We start from the raw sequence: 19,949 nt of genomic DNA, 5'->3' as shown, positions 1-19,949 counted from the left end.
CCCATTCGGTTCCTTCCTGAACGCCTCTTTCTCTCGCTGATTGGCTAGAAGATAGTTCCCAGGGTAACCGATAGCACACTCCCATTTCCCCACCTGAATTGACATAGTCTGCTCTCCTCCTATTGGCAACTTTGGAGGGCACAGAAGTGAGCAAATGCAATTTGTTACGCATGCGCATTCTATTATCACGGATTGGTCAGTGCCCTACACTTTCTACTTTCCCTCCTTCACAAGCCCCCTTAGCAACGGTCTCTGCTGAGACGGAGGAAGACGCCTCCTGCGGATTGGCTGCACTGAGACTCTCTGCGGCGCAGATTGGCTGAAGCGTCGCTAAGGGGCCAGGCCTTGGGAGTCTCTACCCAAGCATTGGCTGTCCTAGAAGGAGGCGGGACGGGGGCTGTGTTGATCTGCGGACGGCAGAGCGAAAAGATGATCCACCAGAAGTGCAACCAATGGCTGGGACTGAAAATGCGGTCCGAGTGTGAACAGCCCTCCGAACAGCAGCGGGAACCGGACGATTTCAGCTCAGTGGGTGAATCAGTCACGAGGATGGGAACGGGTGTGCGGACCGAGTCGGGAACGGCTGCCTCTGTGGAAGTGGATGACGATCCGGCAGCCAGCTTGTTCCCGGTGAGGACGAAGTAGAGTGATCTGCTCAGGAATATATTTAGGAGGCATCCCAGGCAGGGCGTCACCTGTCATTATGTTTACTGAGGTTAAAGATGTTTCCCGAGCTGCTTTGGGAACAACCCCAGTTCTAACTGTGCTGACATATAGTTATTGGGGCCTGCTGAAGCCCCGCCCGGTCAGCTTTGCTTGTACGTGGTTCTTGAGATAGGTTCGCGCAGAGCCAGGGACAACACAGCGCTGCCTTCCCCAATCCTTTCTCTCTCCGCAGCCGCCGCTGCCCCAGCCTCGGATCTGCATGTGGTGAGTGCGAAGAACCGCGGGAGAAAGCCACACATCACAATACCCTTGCATTATTTCTTTAGTGCCTCCCCATCAGCCGTGCCAAGTAGCCAGGGCATCCCCATTTTATAGAGAAAGAGACAGGTCCAATTTGCCCAAAGTGACTAGGAGTCAGTTCTTCCGCCTCCTTAGTCTATAGACGGAGTGTGGGGAGGAAGGAGCCAAGGACCGAGGAGGTAATGACTATCAGAGCCGCTGCTGTTCACATGGGGACCCTGAACCTCACAGGGGGGGACCTGCCCAAGGTCAGGCAGCAAGGGAGTGGCAGAGTAGAGACAGGAAGTCGTTGCCTAACCCTAGGTTTTATAAACGTAGAGGCTCGCAAGAGTTCGTTTAGGACAGCCCCTCATTTACACATTGAGAAACGGAGGGCCAGAGAGGGAAGTGACTTGGCTGAGGTTCAGAGCAAGTTAGTGAAGAGTTAGTGACCTCAAGCTCAGGTCTCCTGATTCTCAGCCTGAACCTGTCACCATGATAACCCTAAGACTGTGGCATAGCGGCTACCCACACTTCTTCCCTCTTCTGTGACAGGAAGTACTTGGACATCCACTCTATGCACCAGCTGGAGAAGACCACCAATGCTGAGGAGATGAAGGAGTATGGGGCTGAACAGGGAGGGTTAGGAGAGCTCTCAGGGAAGGCTGAGGGGGATGGGCTTGGCTGGCTTCAAATCATGTGGTGAGTGTGGGGTGGTGATGGGAGGCTAAGTATTCCCCCTTACTCCTTCCTCTGCCTCTTCCAAGGGTGCTGGTTGAGCTGCTGGGGCTGAGCTGCCCGGAGCAGAACCTGCGGGAAGCCATCACCTTGGACCTCTTCTCCCACGCACTCATCTTCTGCCGTCAGCAAGGCTTCTCCCTGGAGCAGACATCAGCAGCTTGTGCCCTGCTCCAAGATCTCCATAAAGCCTGTGTTGGTGAGAGGGAGGCGGCTACTGGAGAATTCATGCCGATGAGAGGGAGGCTGGCGGGCACAGAGACTCTAGGAAGTGGGGGGATTGCCACCTGGGATTTCTGTCATTAACATTATAATCATAAGTTAATTAACCTTTGAAATTGTTTCCTTATCTACCTAACAAGGATACAGCACTACCTTTATAGAATTGTTCTGAGAAAAAAACACACGTAACTTATGCACTGTGCTCAATAAAATAGCCCCTGCTTGCCCCGTTTAAGGAGCTTTGGTGGCGCTGTGGTTAAGCATTGGGCTGCTAACCAAAAGCTTGGCAGTTCAAACCCACCAGCTACTCCTCAGGAGAAAGATGAGGCAGTCTGCTTCCATAAAGATTTACAGCCTTGGAAAACTCTATGGGGCAGTTCTAGTCTGTCCTATAGCGTCACTATGTTGGGATCGACTCGATGGCAGTGGGTTTGGTTTGGTTTTAGGTTACCCCCTTTATTCCCTGACTTTTCTTTGGCATTTATAACTATATTTGAAGTTACATATTCTTTGGTTTATTGTTGCTTCCTTAGAATATCAACTTCATAAGGGCAGGAACCCTTCTGTCTTGTTCAGTGCCTAAAACAGCACATAGTGGGTACACAGTATTTGTTGAATGAATTAATGAAACAAGCCTGAATTTGAACCTAGGTCTGTCCACTGCTAAAGCTCATGGTCAGTAAGTATGTACTGAATGAGTGAGATGAATGAACATCAGAGAGGGGACTCACTGTGACGTCTTGCTTTCCCTCCCAGCAACCCCGTTGGGCAACGTGGAAGAATGTTACCGTTACTTCACCACTGCACTTTTTTGCCATGGAGTCAGGGTCAGTTCCCTTTACTCTCCCTCAGACACCGTCCTGCCTTAAGTCCTGCTCTGATACTTTCGTCTCTGATACCTTCGTCTTCTAAAGGCTGCAGTGGGCTCTCCCTGGTTCTAGATGCAGTCTTCGAGGAGAAGCTAGGGCTTCAGGTGGGAGAGGGAAGGCCTGAGGTGGATCAGTTCCCTGACTCCCATCATCCCCACAGCGGCCTCCCTTCAGCATTGACCTCTTTAAGGAGGAACAGCTGCTGGCCCTATTAGACTACGTAGTCAACACCTACTTCCGCCACTTCAAGCTCTACAAATATGTTTTCACGCCCCAGGTACTGGGCTATGGGCTACTAGAAGCCATCCCTCCTCTCCCCTTTGCCTCCGTGCAGACACTGCAGTCAGCCTCCTTCTCCCTTCTCTTCCCAGGTGCAGCTGGATCTATCTTTGACTTACCTGGGGCTGCAGCCACCTGAACTCTGGCCAGAGGGTAAGAGTGATAAGGGAAGGGGCTAGGGCTTGGACTGGGACTGAGGCCTCTTCCTGTTGTGGTTTCAGAGAAAGAAGACATCGAAGAAGGGGCAGAGGAGCAGGCAGTTACCCCGCAAGAGCAGGAACCAGAGATAGCGGCCCAGCTAAAGCAAGAGCCAGGTGAGGACATGGAAGGTTTAGAATCTCATGACTCTAGGCAGATGTAAAACAAGTCGTTTCGACCATGTCAGGCCTTTAAATTTTTTTTTTTTTGTCATGGTACCTTTTCTGCAAAGGAATCTTTATGCAGAAATTCAGTATGACAGATAGAAAAAACACTGGTGTGTACGGGGGATGGCAGGCAGTCCAGAGAGCATGACTATAAAAGGAATGACAGTAAGAGCCAGCACATATTTGACAATTACCGGCAGTGCCCAGGTTGCGAATGGGATTCACTCCCGAGTGTGTCTTTAGTGGAATGTGTAGGTGAGGTGGAACAGGTGCACACGGTTCCTGTACAGCCTTACTTTAGTGCAGAAGGCCCAATGCCTTTTCAGTGGTTTAAAAGCTGCACATGCAGCAAGTGAAGGTAACTGTGATGAAGAATTAGCTGCAGCAGGGCTCAGACTTCGTCTTACCTTCTTTGGTTGTGTCAGAAGGGACCATTCCCTGGAGAAGGATATCACGCTTGGTAAAGTGCAGGGTCAAGAAAAAAGGGAAGGTCCTCAAAGAGATGGATCGACACAGTGGCTGCCACGATGGGCTAAGGTATAGCAAAGCCTGAGAGGCTGGCATAGGACTGGGCAGTGTTGTGTTCTGTTGTACACAGGGTCACTGTGAGTTAGAACCAACTTGACGGTACCTAACAACAACAATGGGTTGGTTCGGTCATTTCAGAGTGAGGGCAGGTTTACATAACATAAAAGGATGAGTTGTCCGTAAGGTGGATGTATGTACCCTGGGGACCGCCTGTACTATGCACCAGGCAGCCCGTTTTAAGCATTTTACACACCCTGATTCATTTAACCCTCGCCCTGCTGTGTGTGGTAGGTGTGTCTTCGCTCTCCACATTTTACACAGGAGGAATCTTAAGGCACGGAGAAGTCAAAGAACCTGAGGCCACACAACTACTGAGTGGCAGTTACATGACCCCACAAAGTTGGGTAAAGCCACTCTGCCCAGCTGCCTTTCGCAGGCAGGCTGGCTGGTGTTTCCGGAAGCAGAGCAGTAGTACTGCCACCTGAGGGACACCTTGGGAGGTGATTGCCCAGCTAGGGGCAGCTCCCTCAGCCCCAGACAGCAACCCTCCTGACCTGCCCCTCCTCCCGTCCTGCAGGCCAGGTCTCCGTCCTCCGAGCCTTCATCAAGACCCAGATGGACAGGGAGCTGGGGCAGCTGCGACAGCTGGTGGAAGAGCGGCTCCTGGCCAGCGAGGAAAGGCTGAACAGCAAGTTGGCCACCCTGGAGCAGCCCTTCCAGCTGCCCCCAGGCAAAGGCAAGACCAAGACCAAGTGATTCCCCAGCATTTCCCCCAATAAAGCCCTGCGCCATCCCCACCCTCCCCTTCCTGAGCACCTTCCGGGCTTCCCTGCCCCAGCCAGATACCACACAGAGCACCCGCTCTCCCTGGCACGCAGATTTTATTCCTGTGCCCGTGCGGTACACAGGTAGCACTGATGAGGCCGGGCATGACCTTCCAGGTGGCTCCCTTCCACCCCAGCTCTGATCTCACAGCCCTGGCTAGTGGGAGCAGGTGTGCAGGGTTGGTCTTTATGATAGTAGCATGATCAGTGGTAGGTCTGGCCAGGCATGGGGGCTTCCCGCCAGAGCCCAAAGGGGCTAAGTGATGAAAATCCTCCTCCGGGAGAGTTCTTCCTGGAACTCCCCAGGGCTGAGGCCCTAGCCCAGCACCAGCATAGCCTCAGCCTCTGGATTAGCAGCTGAGTCCCCCTCCTCCTCGGGGCCTGTGGCAGGAAGAGGCCCTGGGAGTCGGTGCTGGAAGAGGGCTGCCCGGTTCTGCTGCTCGCCCTTCTTCACCCAGTGCCCATAGAGCCGGAAGGCACAGCTGTCGATGAGACGCCGCACTGGCCGCAGCGCATAAGGGTCCCTCAATAGCGCACTCTTGGTCAGGGGCCGTATGCGCTGCATGCTTAACGCCACTCGTCCAGCAGCCAGCACTGTCCACACCGCCACCTGGGAAGTGGGACGGGGAGCGCCAGTGGAGCATCTGCCATCGAAGGCTCAAAGGGCAGAGGAACAAGCCCAGCCCCGGGACAGTCAGGCTTACCCGGAACCGCTGGCGGGGGCTGAGGTTCCAGGGCCGGCTGCCTTCACAGCGCTCGAAGAAGGGGTGGTGCAGGGCCTGCTCGGCCGTCAGGCGTGCCTCGGGATCCACCTGCAGCAGCCTCGAGATCTAGGGGAAAGCCCAGCACTCGAGGACAGCTCCTGGGCCTCCCCCTTGCCCTCTCTCGGCCCCAGCTCACCAGGTCTTTGACGGTGTCTGAACGGTCGTCCCACTCAGGTGAACTAAACTGGTACTGGCCCTCCATGATCATGCGCAGCATCAGGATCTGGCGCCGGTGCCAGAAGGGTGGGGAGCCAGCCAAGAGTGTGAACAGGATCACCCCGCAAGCCCAGCTGGAAGAAGACCAGTTAGGCAGGACTGGGGAGGGTGGGGTGGGGGGGGAGTCAGGGACAAGTGTGTTGAAGGACAGTACACCTCGTGCTGGGGGACACCAGGAACTCACAGGTCGACCTCCTTGCCGTAGCCTGGGTGGGTTTCATCCATGGAACATTTAAGGATCTCTGGTGCTAGATACCCCGGGGTCCCACACAACTCTGGAGAGAGAGGGCAGAGGTTGAGGGGGTGCCACCAGCCCCAGCCAGGGCCCGAGCACCCAGTCTGCTGGGTCCTCCTCAGCACTGTCCCGGCCACAAGTGACCCCCGTCGTGCTCCAGCCTGCCCTCTGCGGAGTCCCAGTACTACCATCTGTCACTGCCCAACAGGTCAAATGCCCACCAAGGCTCCTGGGTCCTTCCTCAATTTCTGCCCAGGACTTCAAGATCTTACCTAACTGTATCACTGGCTTCTTCTAACCCTCCAGACAATCCAACCTACGACTACCCTTCCCTATTCCTCACACAACTTGTTTGCTACCAAGTTTTTACATACAGAGCATAAAAAACAAAAGTCTTTTTAATATACTTTTCTGCCCAAACCTTTTCATCCTCCTGTAATCTCCACTGGTTAGCCAGACAGCTCAACCCGAGGAAAGCAAGTGGGAACATGGGAATTTCTAAAGCACATACTAGTTAAATCCCCTGTTTAAAACCTTTCCATGGCTCTCCACCAATGCAGTAGGATCAAGCCTCTGGTGGTTTAAATCCACCAGCCACTCCTTGGAAGGAAGGTTGGGCAATCTACTTTCGTAGTGATACTGCCTCAGAAACCCAAGGAGGGGTCGCTATGAGTAGGGTCCAACTTGATGGCAAAACAACAACATGGTTCTCCACCAATGCAGTAGGATCAAGCCTCTGGTGGTTTAAACCCACCAGCCACTCCTTGGAAGGAAGGTTGGGCAATCTACTTTCGTAGTGATACTGCCTCAGAAACCCAAGGAGGGGTCGTTATGAGTTGGGCCCAACTTGACGGCAAAACAACAACATGGCTCTCCACCAATGCGGTAGGATCGAGCCTAGACTTCTACAGCACCAAGCCCTCCACGAGTTGTCCCAGCCTTGGTTTTAGTTTCTTCTGCTCCCAGGCACCGGTTCTAGCAACCCAGCAGTTTCCAAGCTGTATCCCAGGGCACATTTCCAGAAGATCTTAATAGGTCTGATCAAAAAGAACTCTTGGGAAATTCATTCCTATACTATACTAAGTATTTACTGAACACCTGCACATACCAAGCACCAAACTAGGGACAGAGTGAATCAGAGAGATGTGCCCCCATAGCACTGGCCATCAGAAAGCAAACGTGTCACAAAGGGAGAAGAAGGAAAGCACACACTTCAGGGACCTAACCTGCCCTGGAACTTTAAAGGGAGAGGAATAATGATTATTCCAGAAGCGGGAAAGTATACGTGATAGCCGGGAGGGAACACACAGCATCCACAAGTTAAGAGCATGGGCTCTGGAGTCAGACTGCCCAAGTTTGAATCCCGGCCACAGGTCCCTGGGCAAGTCAAGTCCCCTCACTACCTCAAGCTCATCCATGAGATGGAGACATGAGCACTATCTTGTAGGGTTAGTTTCTTTTAATGTTGAGAGAGCCCCAGAAATAAGCTGTGCAGACAGTATGGTACCCAGCTCATAATAAAATCAAACTCACTGCCGCCCAGCTGATGCCAACTCACAGCAACCCTATAGGACAGAGGAGAACTGTCCCATGGGGTTTCCAAAGCCATTAATCTTTATGGAAACAGACTGCCACCTTTCTGCCTCAGAGCAGATGGTGGGTTCTAACTACCAACCTTTCAGCAGTTGAACACTTAATCACTGTGCCATCAGGGCTCCTAGCTCATGAGCAGCACCTGGTAAATGCTAGTTATTTAGTAAGTCCAGTGCAAAGGGAGACAGCATATTAAAGACTCTGAGAAGACCCACAATTAAAATTTCCCATTTGCAGTAGGAATATTTCCATCATGACAAATGTATTAACATCAGGTGAGCCTGACTCCCAGGGCTCCAGGTGGGAAATGCTGTCTGGCCGTGTCAGGCTCTCACAACACCCTAGCAGCATGCTTTGGCCCTTTCCCCAAAAAACACACTGCTGAGCCTTGGCCCTCCCTACTCCCTCTTTTCCTCCCTGGACAAACCCAACCTCCCAGCTAGGCCCAGCTCTGGAGCCTGCGTCTCTGTGAGTGGCCCAGGCTGAGTCAGGCGCTCCCTGCTCTTCGTGTCCCTCTGCCATCGCTCACTCGTCTGTCTCTACGCTCTCTAGGTCAGGAAGCCCATACTGAGTCATACACAGAGGGTTTGCACCCAGAGAGTACATGGCGAGTGTACACTGACTTCTCCCCATTCCTTGGTACCTCGGGCTCAGTCCTAGCCCACCTCAGGCCTGGCCTCTTCCCTCCCAAGCCTCTTAGTGCACCAGGTCTCACCTCGCAGCTTCTCGCCAGGCTCCAAGTGGCAGGAGAACCCAAAATCTGAAAGTCGGATCTGCATGTTGTCATCCAGGAGAACATTCTCAGGCTTCAGGTCTCGGTGCACGATATTGTTGGCGTGAAGAAAGCTCACTGCTTCCAGCAGAGACCTCATGACGGACCTGGGGGTGGGACAAGCCCCTCCTCTGTTTCTCCCTGCCCCTCCCACTCCCTGCTCAGCCAGGAGCTGCAGGCCCGGCCATTACCTGGTTTCCTTTTCTGAGAGGGCGACCTTCTCTGTGAGATAGTCAAACAGCTCTCCCTTCCGCATCCTAAGGGATAGGAGGGGCATGGAGGTAGATGCACCCCACAGTGGGGTTGAAAAAATAAGCCAGCGCCCACGAAAAATACGATGGAAGAGGCTGGTGAAGAGATTCCGCCACAGCTAAACCAAAAGGTCTTGAGACAGCACTCCAAGATGGAACTGCATGCCAGGGGCAATTTGGCCCAGTGGCTTGGAGGTTGAAATATCTGCATTATGCCATCATGGGGCTATTTTAGCAAGAATAAATGCCTTCTTGTGACCATAATTTATAGGAGGTCCTTGTTAACTAAGAATAACTGCACTCAGAAAAGACCTCTTAAAGTCAATCTATTTATAATAATTTATAGACAAAATAATTTATAGACCAAATTTTCATAGTTAATAGTGGAAAAAAGCTGATTTTGAAATTTTGCTTATTTTATCTTAAATCTTTAAAAACTGAGGTTATAATGACAATGCCAGGTCAACTGAACCTGCTGAAACACCTCAGAAGCCGTTTTGAGGAGTGACCTTGTTCTTAAAGTTACACGATGGTGTAACACACTGCATACTTCCACCCTGACTTTTGCAGAGGGTCACTTGTGTGATTGTATTGAAGGCTTTGTGAATTTTTCCAAAGGCCTCACTGAAATCTGTGATATTCAAAGCATTCTCTGTTGGAGTACCTTTGCAACTGTTTGCTTTGTATTATATAATATGTAACATTCAGATTCAGACCGTCCAGATGAAGAATGGATGACCAGGGACAGACACTAGTATTAAATAAGGCAGGATAGTCGCGTGGTCAGTTCACTTCCCTGCTAACCCTATAACCATGGGCACTGGAACAGTGTCCCCTCAGGTCATGAGGACCCTTTGAATGTGACTGCTCACTACTGCTCCATCTTAAGTTCTTCTTATGAACTTGCCTCCACCTTAGCACCCAGGGGGAGGAGTTAGAGCCATGAGCTGGCAGGCAGGCCAAGGTGATAGGGCCCTAGCCGGGGCAGAAGAAGGTGTGGGCAGGGTGGTCTCCAGCTCTTTGTAGGGTAAGGCTGGGACCATGCATGGAGGCGGGGAGTAGGGAGCAGGGAGATACTCACAGGTCAAACACCAGGAACATGAAGCTAGAAGACTCGTAGGAATCGATGAGAGTGACTGGGGAAAGAGGTAGAAAGGCAGAGAGACAGAGATGGGAAGGAGCAGATTACATATTAAAGGGGCTTTTCCACCCGGAGACGACAGTGGGCTGTTACTGGGAAGGAAGGAGAACCGAAGGAGACAGTAGGGACCCAAAGGCTGGCCACTCTCTGAGGTGGAGCAGAGCCAGCGGCACCGGCGTGAAGGCACCATCGGGGAAGTGGTCTGTGGGCAGGGCCAGCAGGCAGTGGGGTAGTCCGCTATCAGGAGCAGGGAATGCAGCCTCACTGATGTGGGGGTGGCCGGCGACCTGGCGCAGGATGTGCGTCTCTCGCCGAGTGGCTTCTCGCACCTCCTCCAGCTGTTCGGGACTTAGGCGCTCGGCTGTCACTTCCATGATCTTCACTGCAAACTCGTTGCCAGTGGCTCGGTGAACACAACGGCGGACCACAGAGCTCACCCCTCTGCCAAAGCCAGGCAATTGCACAAGTCAGGGCCTCCTGCCTTCCCGTGTCCATAGACAGCAGAGCCTCAGCACCCTTCCACCCACAGCACCAGACTCCCAAGACTCATCTGGACAACAAGACACTCACCAGGGGGCTCACTGTGGCCTACAGTAGCCTCAGGAACCTGGGCACCCAGCACGGTGCAGCTAACGGCTCACAGGGAGAGCAGGCAGGGGACCCAGGCTCTGATCCAGGCTCTGCCACCCCTTCCGTGGGTAAACCTGGGTGAGCCCTCCCTGTGCTGAGGCCCAGAACCTGTCCCTTGCCCTGCACTCCCACGAGGAGATGGGACGAAATGATCTAAAGCCCCCTGATCACTTCATCCATATTCCAAAACCGAAAAACCAAACGGACTGCCATTGAGTCGATTCTGACTCATAGCAACCCCCTTTGGGTTTCCAAGGGTTTTCTACTTTACAGTAGTCTTCCTTGAGTGGAGTGGCTGGTGGGTTTGAACTGCCAACCTTCTGGTTAACAGTCAAATGCCTTTGGCACTACGCCACCAAAGCTCCTTCCATATTCCAAAGTTCCCTACAATACCTTATGTGCAGGAGACTGACAAATACCTGGAAGACCGAAGTTGAGAATTAGGGGACTTACTAAATAACCTGCAACTGACCCACTGTCATAGGTCTCTGGGTTTCAACTTCATCAGCTCTGAAATGCAGCCAACACCTCAAAGGGGTGTTACGGGGTAAGGCGATGGGAAGGCCTATTTGGCATGGCAAAGAGAAAGTGCTAGAGGGTTTTGCTCTGGCTCCTCACCAGTTCTCCACGGCCCTACAAACACCTCAGGCTGAGATTCAAATCCCTCCAGGATCTGGTCTCAAGCCACCTCTCTGAAGTGGGTTCCCTCCGGAGCCGTTCATATGCTTGTACTGCTAAGCCCTCGTGGGTCTCCTTCCCCTTATACAACTTCCTTTGCTTGGAATGCCTGCTACCCACATGTTTAACTAAATCAAGGGCAAACTATTGACCATCGGGCCAAACACAGCCTACAGTTTGGCCAGCACAATGTTCCTTATAAATGTGAATTCGTGTATTTTCTGCAGGGTTAAGAACTCTCTAGCCACCACTCACTGTTTCCTGTCTTATTCTTAGCTTCTTCACGGTTTTAATTTCCTGTCCAGTCACTAAGGGTATTTGAGTTTGAGGCCACTGGTCGTCTTACTCATCTTTTAATGAATCTCTTTGGGCACCTGATGAAAGCTGGAGACCTGTAGCACACACGTACTTTTTTTTTTTTAATTTCAGAGGTTCAAAGACTCCCCGAAAGCCATCCAGCTAAGACTCCCTGCTTTATGGCCCAAACTAAAAACTACATCTTTCATCCCATTTGTTTCTTCTCTAGCAGGAAGGGACCATTCCCTTCTCTGCCATTTATTTTTCTCTCAAATAATTAAGCCTGGTGTAGTGCCTAAGGCATCTGACTGCTAACTAGAAGGGTGTCGGTTCAAATCCACTAGCCATTCCTCAGAAGCAAGATTAGGCAATCTACTTCTATAGTGATACCACCTCGGAAACCCAAGGAGGGGTCTCTCTATGAGTTGGATCTAACTCAATGGCAGTGAGTTTGGGTTTTTTTTTTATTATTATTATGTCTCACGGCTATCTGTGTAGGAAGGCCAGGATTCCAACCTAGGTCTTTGGACCCAAAATCCAAACTCTTTCTACTGATACATACACTCTGTTCTCTGCCCATCCCTTAATTAAATGTCAAATTCCCCAGGGTCCCATCCTTGGCCCTTTTCTCAGGCCCTCACTCTTCCTAAAAGTAATCCTGTCTCCACCTCGGTAACTTCAACCGCTATGCCCAGATCCTCTCCCTAAGTATCAAGCCTACATGTCTTCTCGGGTCCTGGAGATACTAACGCTCGTCATGACTCTGAACACTTTATCCTTCCCTGAAAACTTCTCTTTCCATATTCCTAATCTCAATGGGAGGCACTGCCATCCAGTCAGACTCACTACTTAGAAACTGTGATGGTTAATGTTGTGTCAACTTGGCTAGGCTGTGACTCTCAGTTTAGCAGACACTATGCACAGTTAGTCCCCTGCTTACAACATTCTACATTATGATGAACTGAACTTCTGGCCGTCTGTTTTGTACTGCATACAATATTGTAGTGTGTAATTTGCTGATGTTATCATTCTCAAATGTTGACTCACAGATGTTTATATGTAATGTTTTCAACCCCCAAAGACAAACAAAGATCAGATTTATTAAGATACTGATGATAAAAGGCAGCAATAAGGAAAACTAAAAAAAAAAAAAAAAAAAGAGGAATTCAACTGAGGAATTCAACTTCTACCAGAACTGATTGACGATGGCATTATCGGAACAGAACCCACTGTAAATTGGGGACTACCTGTAATCACCTTCCATTTTGTGATCATGTGAAAAGGAGGTTTCCTTTGGGGTGTAACTTGCCTCCAGCACAGAAATGGATTTTCTGGGAAAGCTCATTTCTCAGCCTTACACTCTTCTTGTTGCCTGCCCTCCAGTTCTTGGGATGTAAGCCTGTCAAAGTCTGTAGCCTGCTGCCTGACCTGCTGTGGTGCAGTGAATTAGTTGGTATGGCTTTTCTAACCAGTTTTTGTGACCCCCACCAGATTACTGAGTGGGGCCATGCAAGTAAGGTGTATGGAACTCTAATGTGGGGTATTGGTTAGTTTTTTCATTCTGCCAGGCTTAAAATGAGCCCTGCTAGAGGTAAAGAGGGGGATCTCACTGCTATCAAGAGAGAAGAGCTGGAGGTGGAGTGGAGAGTGTCCTTGGACCTGAGACCCCTGCACTGGATCTCCTTGGTAGTGAGATATCAGAGACAACCAGAAGAGACATCCCAGAAGAGAGAGCCGGCCAAGGAACCAAGAGGCACAGGACGGAGTGGTGAGCTTGACAGCCCATGGAGCAAGAAAGCTGAGTGCCTTTGGGCAGGAGGCTTGCTGGCGGAGTGGGGTGCACCTAGGTGCCCCTATCAGCAGAACTAAAAGAGCTCTTAACACTTGCCTGAGCAAGGCAGAGGCCAGGCCAAGAGGCCAAGGGCCAGAGAGGCGTGCCTGAGGGTATAGCAGAGGGGAGACGTCCTGATCAAAGAATTGTATCCTGAACGTGTTCCTGAACCTGAATTTGTAGCCTGTTACTTCCCTAATAAACCCCATAACCATGAGTATTGTCTGTGAGTTCTGTGTGGCCACTGCAACTAAACAGCAAATCCAGCAGAGAAGTAGTGAGTGCAGTGGGAGGGATGGGAAGGACTTGGCTCAGAGTTGGTAAAAAGGCTAGAGGGTATGTCTGGCCTCATAGGAATAAGCCTTTGGCTGCTGATAGTGCATCCATATCCCCCTTGTGAAGTTAGAGGAGGTCAGAAGACGCTGCCCTCATGTCCTTCGTGCACCTGCAGATTTTGGGTTCATCAGCCCCTGCAACCACACGAGCCAGCAGACGTCTTCATTCAGCCTGTTACCAGCCCCACAATCACATGAGCTATTTCCTGAAGTAAATTTTCCTCTCTCTCTATATATATACACACACACACACGGCTGGTGGTTCATACCCACTCCTCAGAAGGAAGGTTGGGCAATCGACTTCCATAGTGATACTGCCTCAGAAACCCAAGGAGGAGTTGCTATGAGTTGGGTCTGACTGGACAGCACATAACAACAACATATACACATAGTCATGTATCGCTCAACATCTACAATAGGTTCTGTGATATACTACGTTGCATGATTTGCACATTGTGTGAACACCATATTATACACAAGCAGTCCCCAGATTATGAACAAGTTCTGTTCCTAAGTCTGTCTTTAAGTCAAATTTATGACAGTATGTAAATTGGAACAGTTAGGTAGGGTTCATATCTAACATCATTCAAATGCTTGTCTTAGTATACAGAGTATAGTGTAGCTTTCTATGGTTAAAAAACATTAAAGAAACACTTCCAGAGACACTAAAACATCTTTTAGTTTATACCCTAAAAATAATAATAAAGGTGATGTAAAAAAAAAAAAAAAAAAGGTGATGTAGCAGTTCAGGTATTTGGCTGCTAACCAAAAGGTCGCTAGTTCAAACCCACCAGCTGATCCACGGAAGAAAGATTTGGCAGTCTGCTTCCATAAAGATTTACAGCCTTGGAAATCCAGTGGGGTCACTATGACTCAGAATCAACTCAATGGCTTTGAGTTTTTGAGAAAAATAATGTTTTGATGTATATTGCAAAGTAGCACCCATTTGTTATTACAAACTATTGTGTGTACCTCAGATTTTTAATACAACAGGCTTTATGATGGTCGGGACCACAGATGTCGTATGGAGATGTTATGTGACGCATGACTGTGCATGCATGCATGTGCGTGCATGTGTGCGTGTTTCACTGATTTCATTCCTTGAGAGAACCCAGGAACTTTGATACTGTTCTTGGCTTCTCCCTCTTCTTCACAATCCACCACATCCAACTGGTCCCATCAATTCTGAATCTCTCTCAATTCTGTTTCCTAGTGGAGCTCTGGTAGCATAGTGCCTAAGGCACCTGACTGATGACCAGAAAGAAGGCAGGTGTTTCAAACCCACCAGCCACTCCTCGGAAGGAAGGTTGGGCAATCTACTTCCGTGGTGATATGGCACGTAACAACAACAACAACAGTGCTTTGCTCCCACTGCCAAGGTTCAAAGCACTTAACTCTCTCATCTGGACAATAGCCTCACTGATACTCCTACTGCCCGGCTCAGCTCTTGTAAACCATCTCTCACCTGCTTCCAGAATGTGCTTCCTAAAACAGCCCCAGCCGTGTCACTTGCTGCTTAAAAACCTCCCAGCTTAAATTCTCTCCCAAGTTCTAAGTGTTTCCTCATTTCTCAGCAGGATCACTGGAACAATTATCCTCTTTGTCATGACACTGAATATTTTCAAACTTACTGTTAGCTGTAGGGTAGACTCAAAATTCTTTTCCTCCCATGACTCCCCCTATTTCTTACAAGATATAAATCAAACCCAGTGCCTTCACCTGTCACTTAACCCCTCACCAGATGCTCTTAGTCTCTTTTTGCCTTATCTTTTGACAGAACTCTGCTATCCAATCTGTTTGAGTGACGCAAAATTAGTCAACAATTCTAATCAGAATTTGCCAAGCTTTTTTTTTTTTTTCCTAAAGCTCTCCTCCTGTCTCCTCCCTGTGACTACCCCTTCCCTCTGTCCTTATCTAGGCAGTCCTGTCTGTCCAGCTTTTCCTCTATGTGAATGCTGCCCTTCTGATGTCTCAGGGTTGACTGATCTAAGGCACTCATCTCCTTGGGGTAGGCGGGTACATCTCCTTGGGGTAGGTGTTCTGCTTATAGACCTTTCTACTGTTTGGCTGAGAGCCAATCCATGGAAGTGAGTCCAGTTCTAGACCCAAAGGATAACCTGGGGACATAGTCTCAGGGGTTCCACCAGTCTCTATCCAATAATTAGTTCTGATCATTTCTGTTTTTGAATTTTGTTCCACATTTTTCTCCCGCTTTATCCAGATCTCTAGTTTTGATCCCTTTCTGAGTGGTTGGCATTGGTAGCTGGGCACTATCTAGTTCTTCTGGTCTCAGGGTCGTGCAGGCTTAGGTTCCAATAGTCTATCATACCCTTGGACTAATTGTTTCCATATGACTCAGATTTTCTTTACTCTTTTTTGCTCCAGATGACAGGAGACCAAATAGCTGCATCTTAGAAGGCTGCTCAAAAGCTTTTAAGACCCCAGTCACTAATCACCAAGTAGGATGTAGAACAACACTTTGATGTACTATGTTGTGCCAGTTGAGCTTGATGTCCTCCAAGACCACAGGCCCAGTGACTCTCTCCCTAAAGGTGCTTGGTTGTCACTGAGAAGCTACTCCAACCTTGTCCCCTGTTACTTCTGTGATGTATACAGATATCTTTGTAGCACAAATACACATATAAGCTCTTTCAATGTCTCATACCTGAACACATGAAGAAACTGGCACTCTGGGTGAGTTAATTTGGTGATAAAGTACAGAAAAAAAAAATCAAGAAGAAAAAGAAAAGGTTACCTGTGGTACAGTTCATTACTTGGTGTGGCTCTTCTAGTCATGGTCTTTGTGTCTCCCACCAGATGACTGGGTAGAACCATGCAGATATAAGGTGCTTGTGGCCCACCAAGTGGATTGGATAGTTTGCTAATAATGTAAATAAGGTACGAGGTCCCTTGTGGGGGTGGGACAGTACAAATGAGGTGTGTGGAACCCTAATGTAAGGATTGGTCTTTTCTGTCATTCTGCTAGGCTTAAAATGAGCCCTCCCAGGGGCAGGAGGGGAAATCTCACTACCACCAAGAAGGAAAAGCCAGGAGTGGAGCGTGCCCTTGTTTGGGTCCCTGCACTGAGAAGAGGAGAAGGCAGCAATAGGACTGAAAGACCAACACAAGACAGAGTGGCAGGCTTGCTGGCCCATGAAGCAAGAAAGCAGAGTGCCTTTGGGCAAAAGGCTTGAGGGCCGAGTGCACATATCAGCAGAGTTAAAAGAGCTTTTTAACACTTTCCGGAGCAGGGCAGAGGCCAGGTAGAGAGGCCAAGGGCCAAAGAGAGACATGCCTGCAGGCATGGCAGAGAGGAGGGTATTCTGATTGAAGAACTATATCCTGACTGTTCCTGAACCTGAATTGTAACTGTTGCTTCCCTAACAAACTCCATAACCATGAGTATTGTCTATGAGTTTTGTGGGGCCATTGCAATGAATATTGAATCCAGCAGAGGAGTAGAGTGCCATGGTACAGTTACCACGATACCCCTGATACCAAGGGACAGTTGGGATCAGAACTGGTCAAAAAAAAAAAAAAGTTTGGAGGCGGGCAGCATGTCTGACTTTCACCTCACAGGAATCAGCTTTAAGCTGTTGCTATTGATCCTTCTCTTCCCCTTGTGAAGTTAGAGGTCAGAGGATGCCACCCCATGTCCTTTTGGCACTATCACAATAATCTTGGAACAGGTGATAAGGACCCTACCCTCTGAACTGCATCCTCCAAAACTGGTCTTCCTATTTCCCCTAGCAGTGGAGTCTCCTCCGGTCTTTCCCTGTGGGTTCTTCCCAGTCTCAGTGCATCCTCCTTTACCTGGCCCTAAAATCCTGTAGCACTTCAAGGCTTGAACCTGGGCTCTTTTCTCTTTTCCTAAGACTCTCTTTTTCCTGGTGACTTCCATTCAGCCCCAGGAACTTTAAATACTAACTATATCCAAATGACTCCCGCTACCCTGTCTCCAGGCTAGATTTCTCTATTTCTCTCCAGAATTCCTGATTGCAAGTGCCTTATTGATATCTCCATGTGATACCTAAAAGGCATGTGGCCAACTCTAATGGACATGCCTTGGTATTCTTTCCTGTTGCGAGCAACATTCAACAGATGGTACGGTATGATGGATTGCTTTTATATGGCCTTTCTCACCACTGTCTTGTAATTCCCATCAAATGATTAGGTGGGACTATACAAATAAGGTGCCTGTGACCCATCAAGGAGATTGGACAACTTGCTAATAATACAAATAAGGGGCATTGTGGGGGTAGGAACATGAAAATAAGGTGCATGAAACCCTAACAAAGGGATTGGGCAGTTTTGCCATCCTGTTAGGCTTAAAAGAAGCCATCCCAGAAGTGGAAAGGGGGACCTCACTACTACCAAGAATAGATGGGAGCAGAGAGCTTGTCTTTTGGACCCAAGGTCCCTGTGCTGAGTCCCTCCTAGATTCAGAAAATAGAGAAAAAGCTGTAACACCAGAGATGGCACAAGGCAATGAGAAACAGTGGCACAGAAACATTGGCAGCAGAACCAGGAGACTGGCACGGGATAGCCGACTGGGCTTCCCAGTCCACGGAGTAAGGTGGTTCCAGTGATGTGCCAACTTGGAGTAAGAGAGCTGAGCAGGAGGCTTCCTGGCAGAGTGGGGTGCCTCCAGCTACTTGTCAAGAGAGCTAGCCACAGCACAAGAGAGCTTAATTCCTTCAGAGAGAGCCTTGCTGGCAAAGTAGGGTGTCTTTGGGCACTTATTAGCAGAGCTAAAGAACTTTGTAACACTTATCCAAGCAAGGCAGAGGCCAGGCTGAGGGGCCAGAGAGGCCTGCCTGCAGGCACGCCTGAGAAGATGCTGCCCTGATCAAAAAACTGTATTCTGAGTTGTTCCTGGGCCAGCATTGTAACTTGTTACTTCCCTAATAAAGTTCATGACTGTGAGTATAGTCTGTGAGTTCTGCATGGAAGGGATGCATTCTATGTGTTAGAACTGGTGAAAAGTTTGGTCAAAGGAGCTATGTCAAAACTCACTCCTCAGAGGCGCCTTCCCAGGCCTCCCCAAACCCATTGCCATCGAGTTGATTGTCATGGTGACCCCCATCAGGTTTCCGAGGCTACAAACCTTTACCAAAGCAGACCGTCTCATCTTCCTGCCATGGAACAGCTAGTGGATCCGAACCGCCTACCTTCTGGTTAGCAGGCCAGTGCCTTAACCACAGCACTGCCAGAGCTCCTTTCCCTATCCACAGTGATCTCCGTCAATTATTCTGTCATTCTGTTTATTTCCTCCTTAGTACCTCCATCAATGTTTATCTTTTCTCACGCTTATTTTCTGTCTCTACCACTAGATTGCAAACTCTGTTAGGACAGCAATCTTGTGGGTCCAGTGCACCCAGCAAACAGTGTATGTTTAAGAAACCTTTCACCAATAAACCTATCTGCCACTGCCTCTATGGGTGAGAACTTCCCTCCATTCTTTGAATGCTGAATTCCGACTCATTTTTCAAGACCCGGTACAAATATCACCCCTCCAGAAACTATCCCCTAGCAGTAACTCCCCAGTTCTCTGGGACCCCATGGCACTTTGTACAGATCTCTAACATAAATACCCTCTGTCAGTTCATGAGTCTCTTTTCCGCCACTTCACCTGGAGTTAACTCCAGGCATAGACAACATCTTCTCCCCCTCACTGCCCACAGAAACTGCACGTTTAGCTTCCTGTCTGGCACGTTTGTTGAAAGCATAAATGAAAGTAAGAATCTGTGAAAAAATAAGGGTTCACCTAGAATAACGGTCTGGTCATCAAATGGTCCCCTTTCCATTCAGAAATAGTGCCCAAGGCATCTGACTGCTAACCAGAAGGCTGGAGGCTCAAACCCACCAGCCATTCCTGGGAAGGAAGACTGGAAAATCTACTTCTGTAGAGATACTGCCTCGGAAAGCTAAGGAGGGGTCGCTATGACTCAAACTTGAGTCCCAAGCAGAAGGGCCCCCGGTGGCGCAGTGGTTAAAGCGCTCGGCTGCTAACAGAAAAGCCGGCAGATCAAATCCACCAGCCACTACTCCGGAGAAAGACGTGGCCCTCTGTTGCCTTGGCAACCCAATGAAGCGGTACTTTTTTGCTATAGGGTCGCTATGACTCCACGACAGTGAGTAAGCCCCAGAAGGAACTGGCTAAGACACGATCTTTCTGGATATCTGTTTCCTCGGCCGCGGCCTCACCTGCCAATGACGTCCTTAGGATCGTACTTTTGGTAAAACTCCTTGGCCGCTGCCCAGTCCGGTAACTCATCCTCCGGCCCCACGTCCAGCGTCATTCTGAAAGAGGTGGGGGCCTGTGCGGAGGAAACGGAAGGCAGTGAGGGCAGGGAGGCCCACAGGCTCTGAGAGGACGCACATCGCGGCTCCCGGAGGCGCAGGCCTGGCGGCTGGGGCGCCAGTGTCTCGGGCG

The 19,949-nt window shown here is 49.7% G+C and overlaps 2 protein-coding genes across 2 annotated transcripts; one reads left to right on the top strand and one right to left on the bottom strand.

Moving 5' to 3' along the window:
* The first annotated feature begins 429 nt into the window (after window positions 1-429).
* CCDC189 (coiled-coil domain containing 189) lies at window positions 430-4,702 on the top strand. Its single transcript, XM_007950249.1, has 9 exons — window positions 430-630; window positions 899-930; window positions 1,501-1,566; window positions 1,713-1,882; window positions 2,662-2,732; window positions 2,935-3,051; window positions 3,146-3,212; window positions 3,275-3,367; window positions 4,524-4,702. The coding sequence occupies exons 1-9, from the start codon at window positions 430-432 to the stop codon at window positions 4,700-4,702; spliced, it is 996 nt and encodes a 331-aa protein (XP_007948440.1).
* A 384-nt stretch (window positions 4,703-5,086) lies between these two features.
* PHKG2 (phosphorylase kinase catalytic subunit gamma 2) lies at window positions 5,087-19,815 on the bottom strand. The gene is made up of 9 exons (XM_007950250.2): window positions 19,721-19,815; window positions 10,008-10,183; window positions 9,683-9,737; window positions 8,542-8,607; window positions 8,294-8,457; window positions 5,935-6,025; window positions 5,671-5,824; window positions 5,475-5,600; window positions 5,087-5,380 (listed from the first exon to the last, which is right to left on the bottom strand). Exons 1-9 carry the CDS (start codon window positions 19,813-19,815, stop codon window positions 5,087-5,089), a joined length of 1,221 nt encoding a protein of 406 aa, XP_007948441.1.
* Between the last annotated feature and the right edge of the window lie 134 nt (window positions 19,816-19,949).

The sequence above is a fragment of the Orycteropus afer genome, unplaced genomic scaffold, assembly GCF_000298275.1.
Source record: "Orycteropus afer afer isolate SDZICR_OR568_19922 unplaced genomic scaffold, OryAfe1.0 scaffold00266, whole genome shotgun sequence".
Lineage (NCBI taxonomy): Eukaryota > Metazoa > Chordata > Mammalia > Tubulidentata > Orycteropodidae > Orycteropus > Orycteropus afer.
This window is presented reverse-complemented; position numbering and strand designations above follow the sequence as displayed.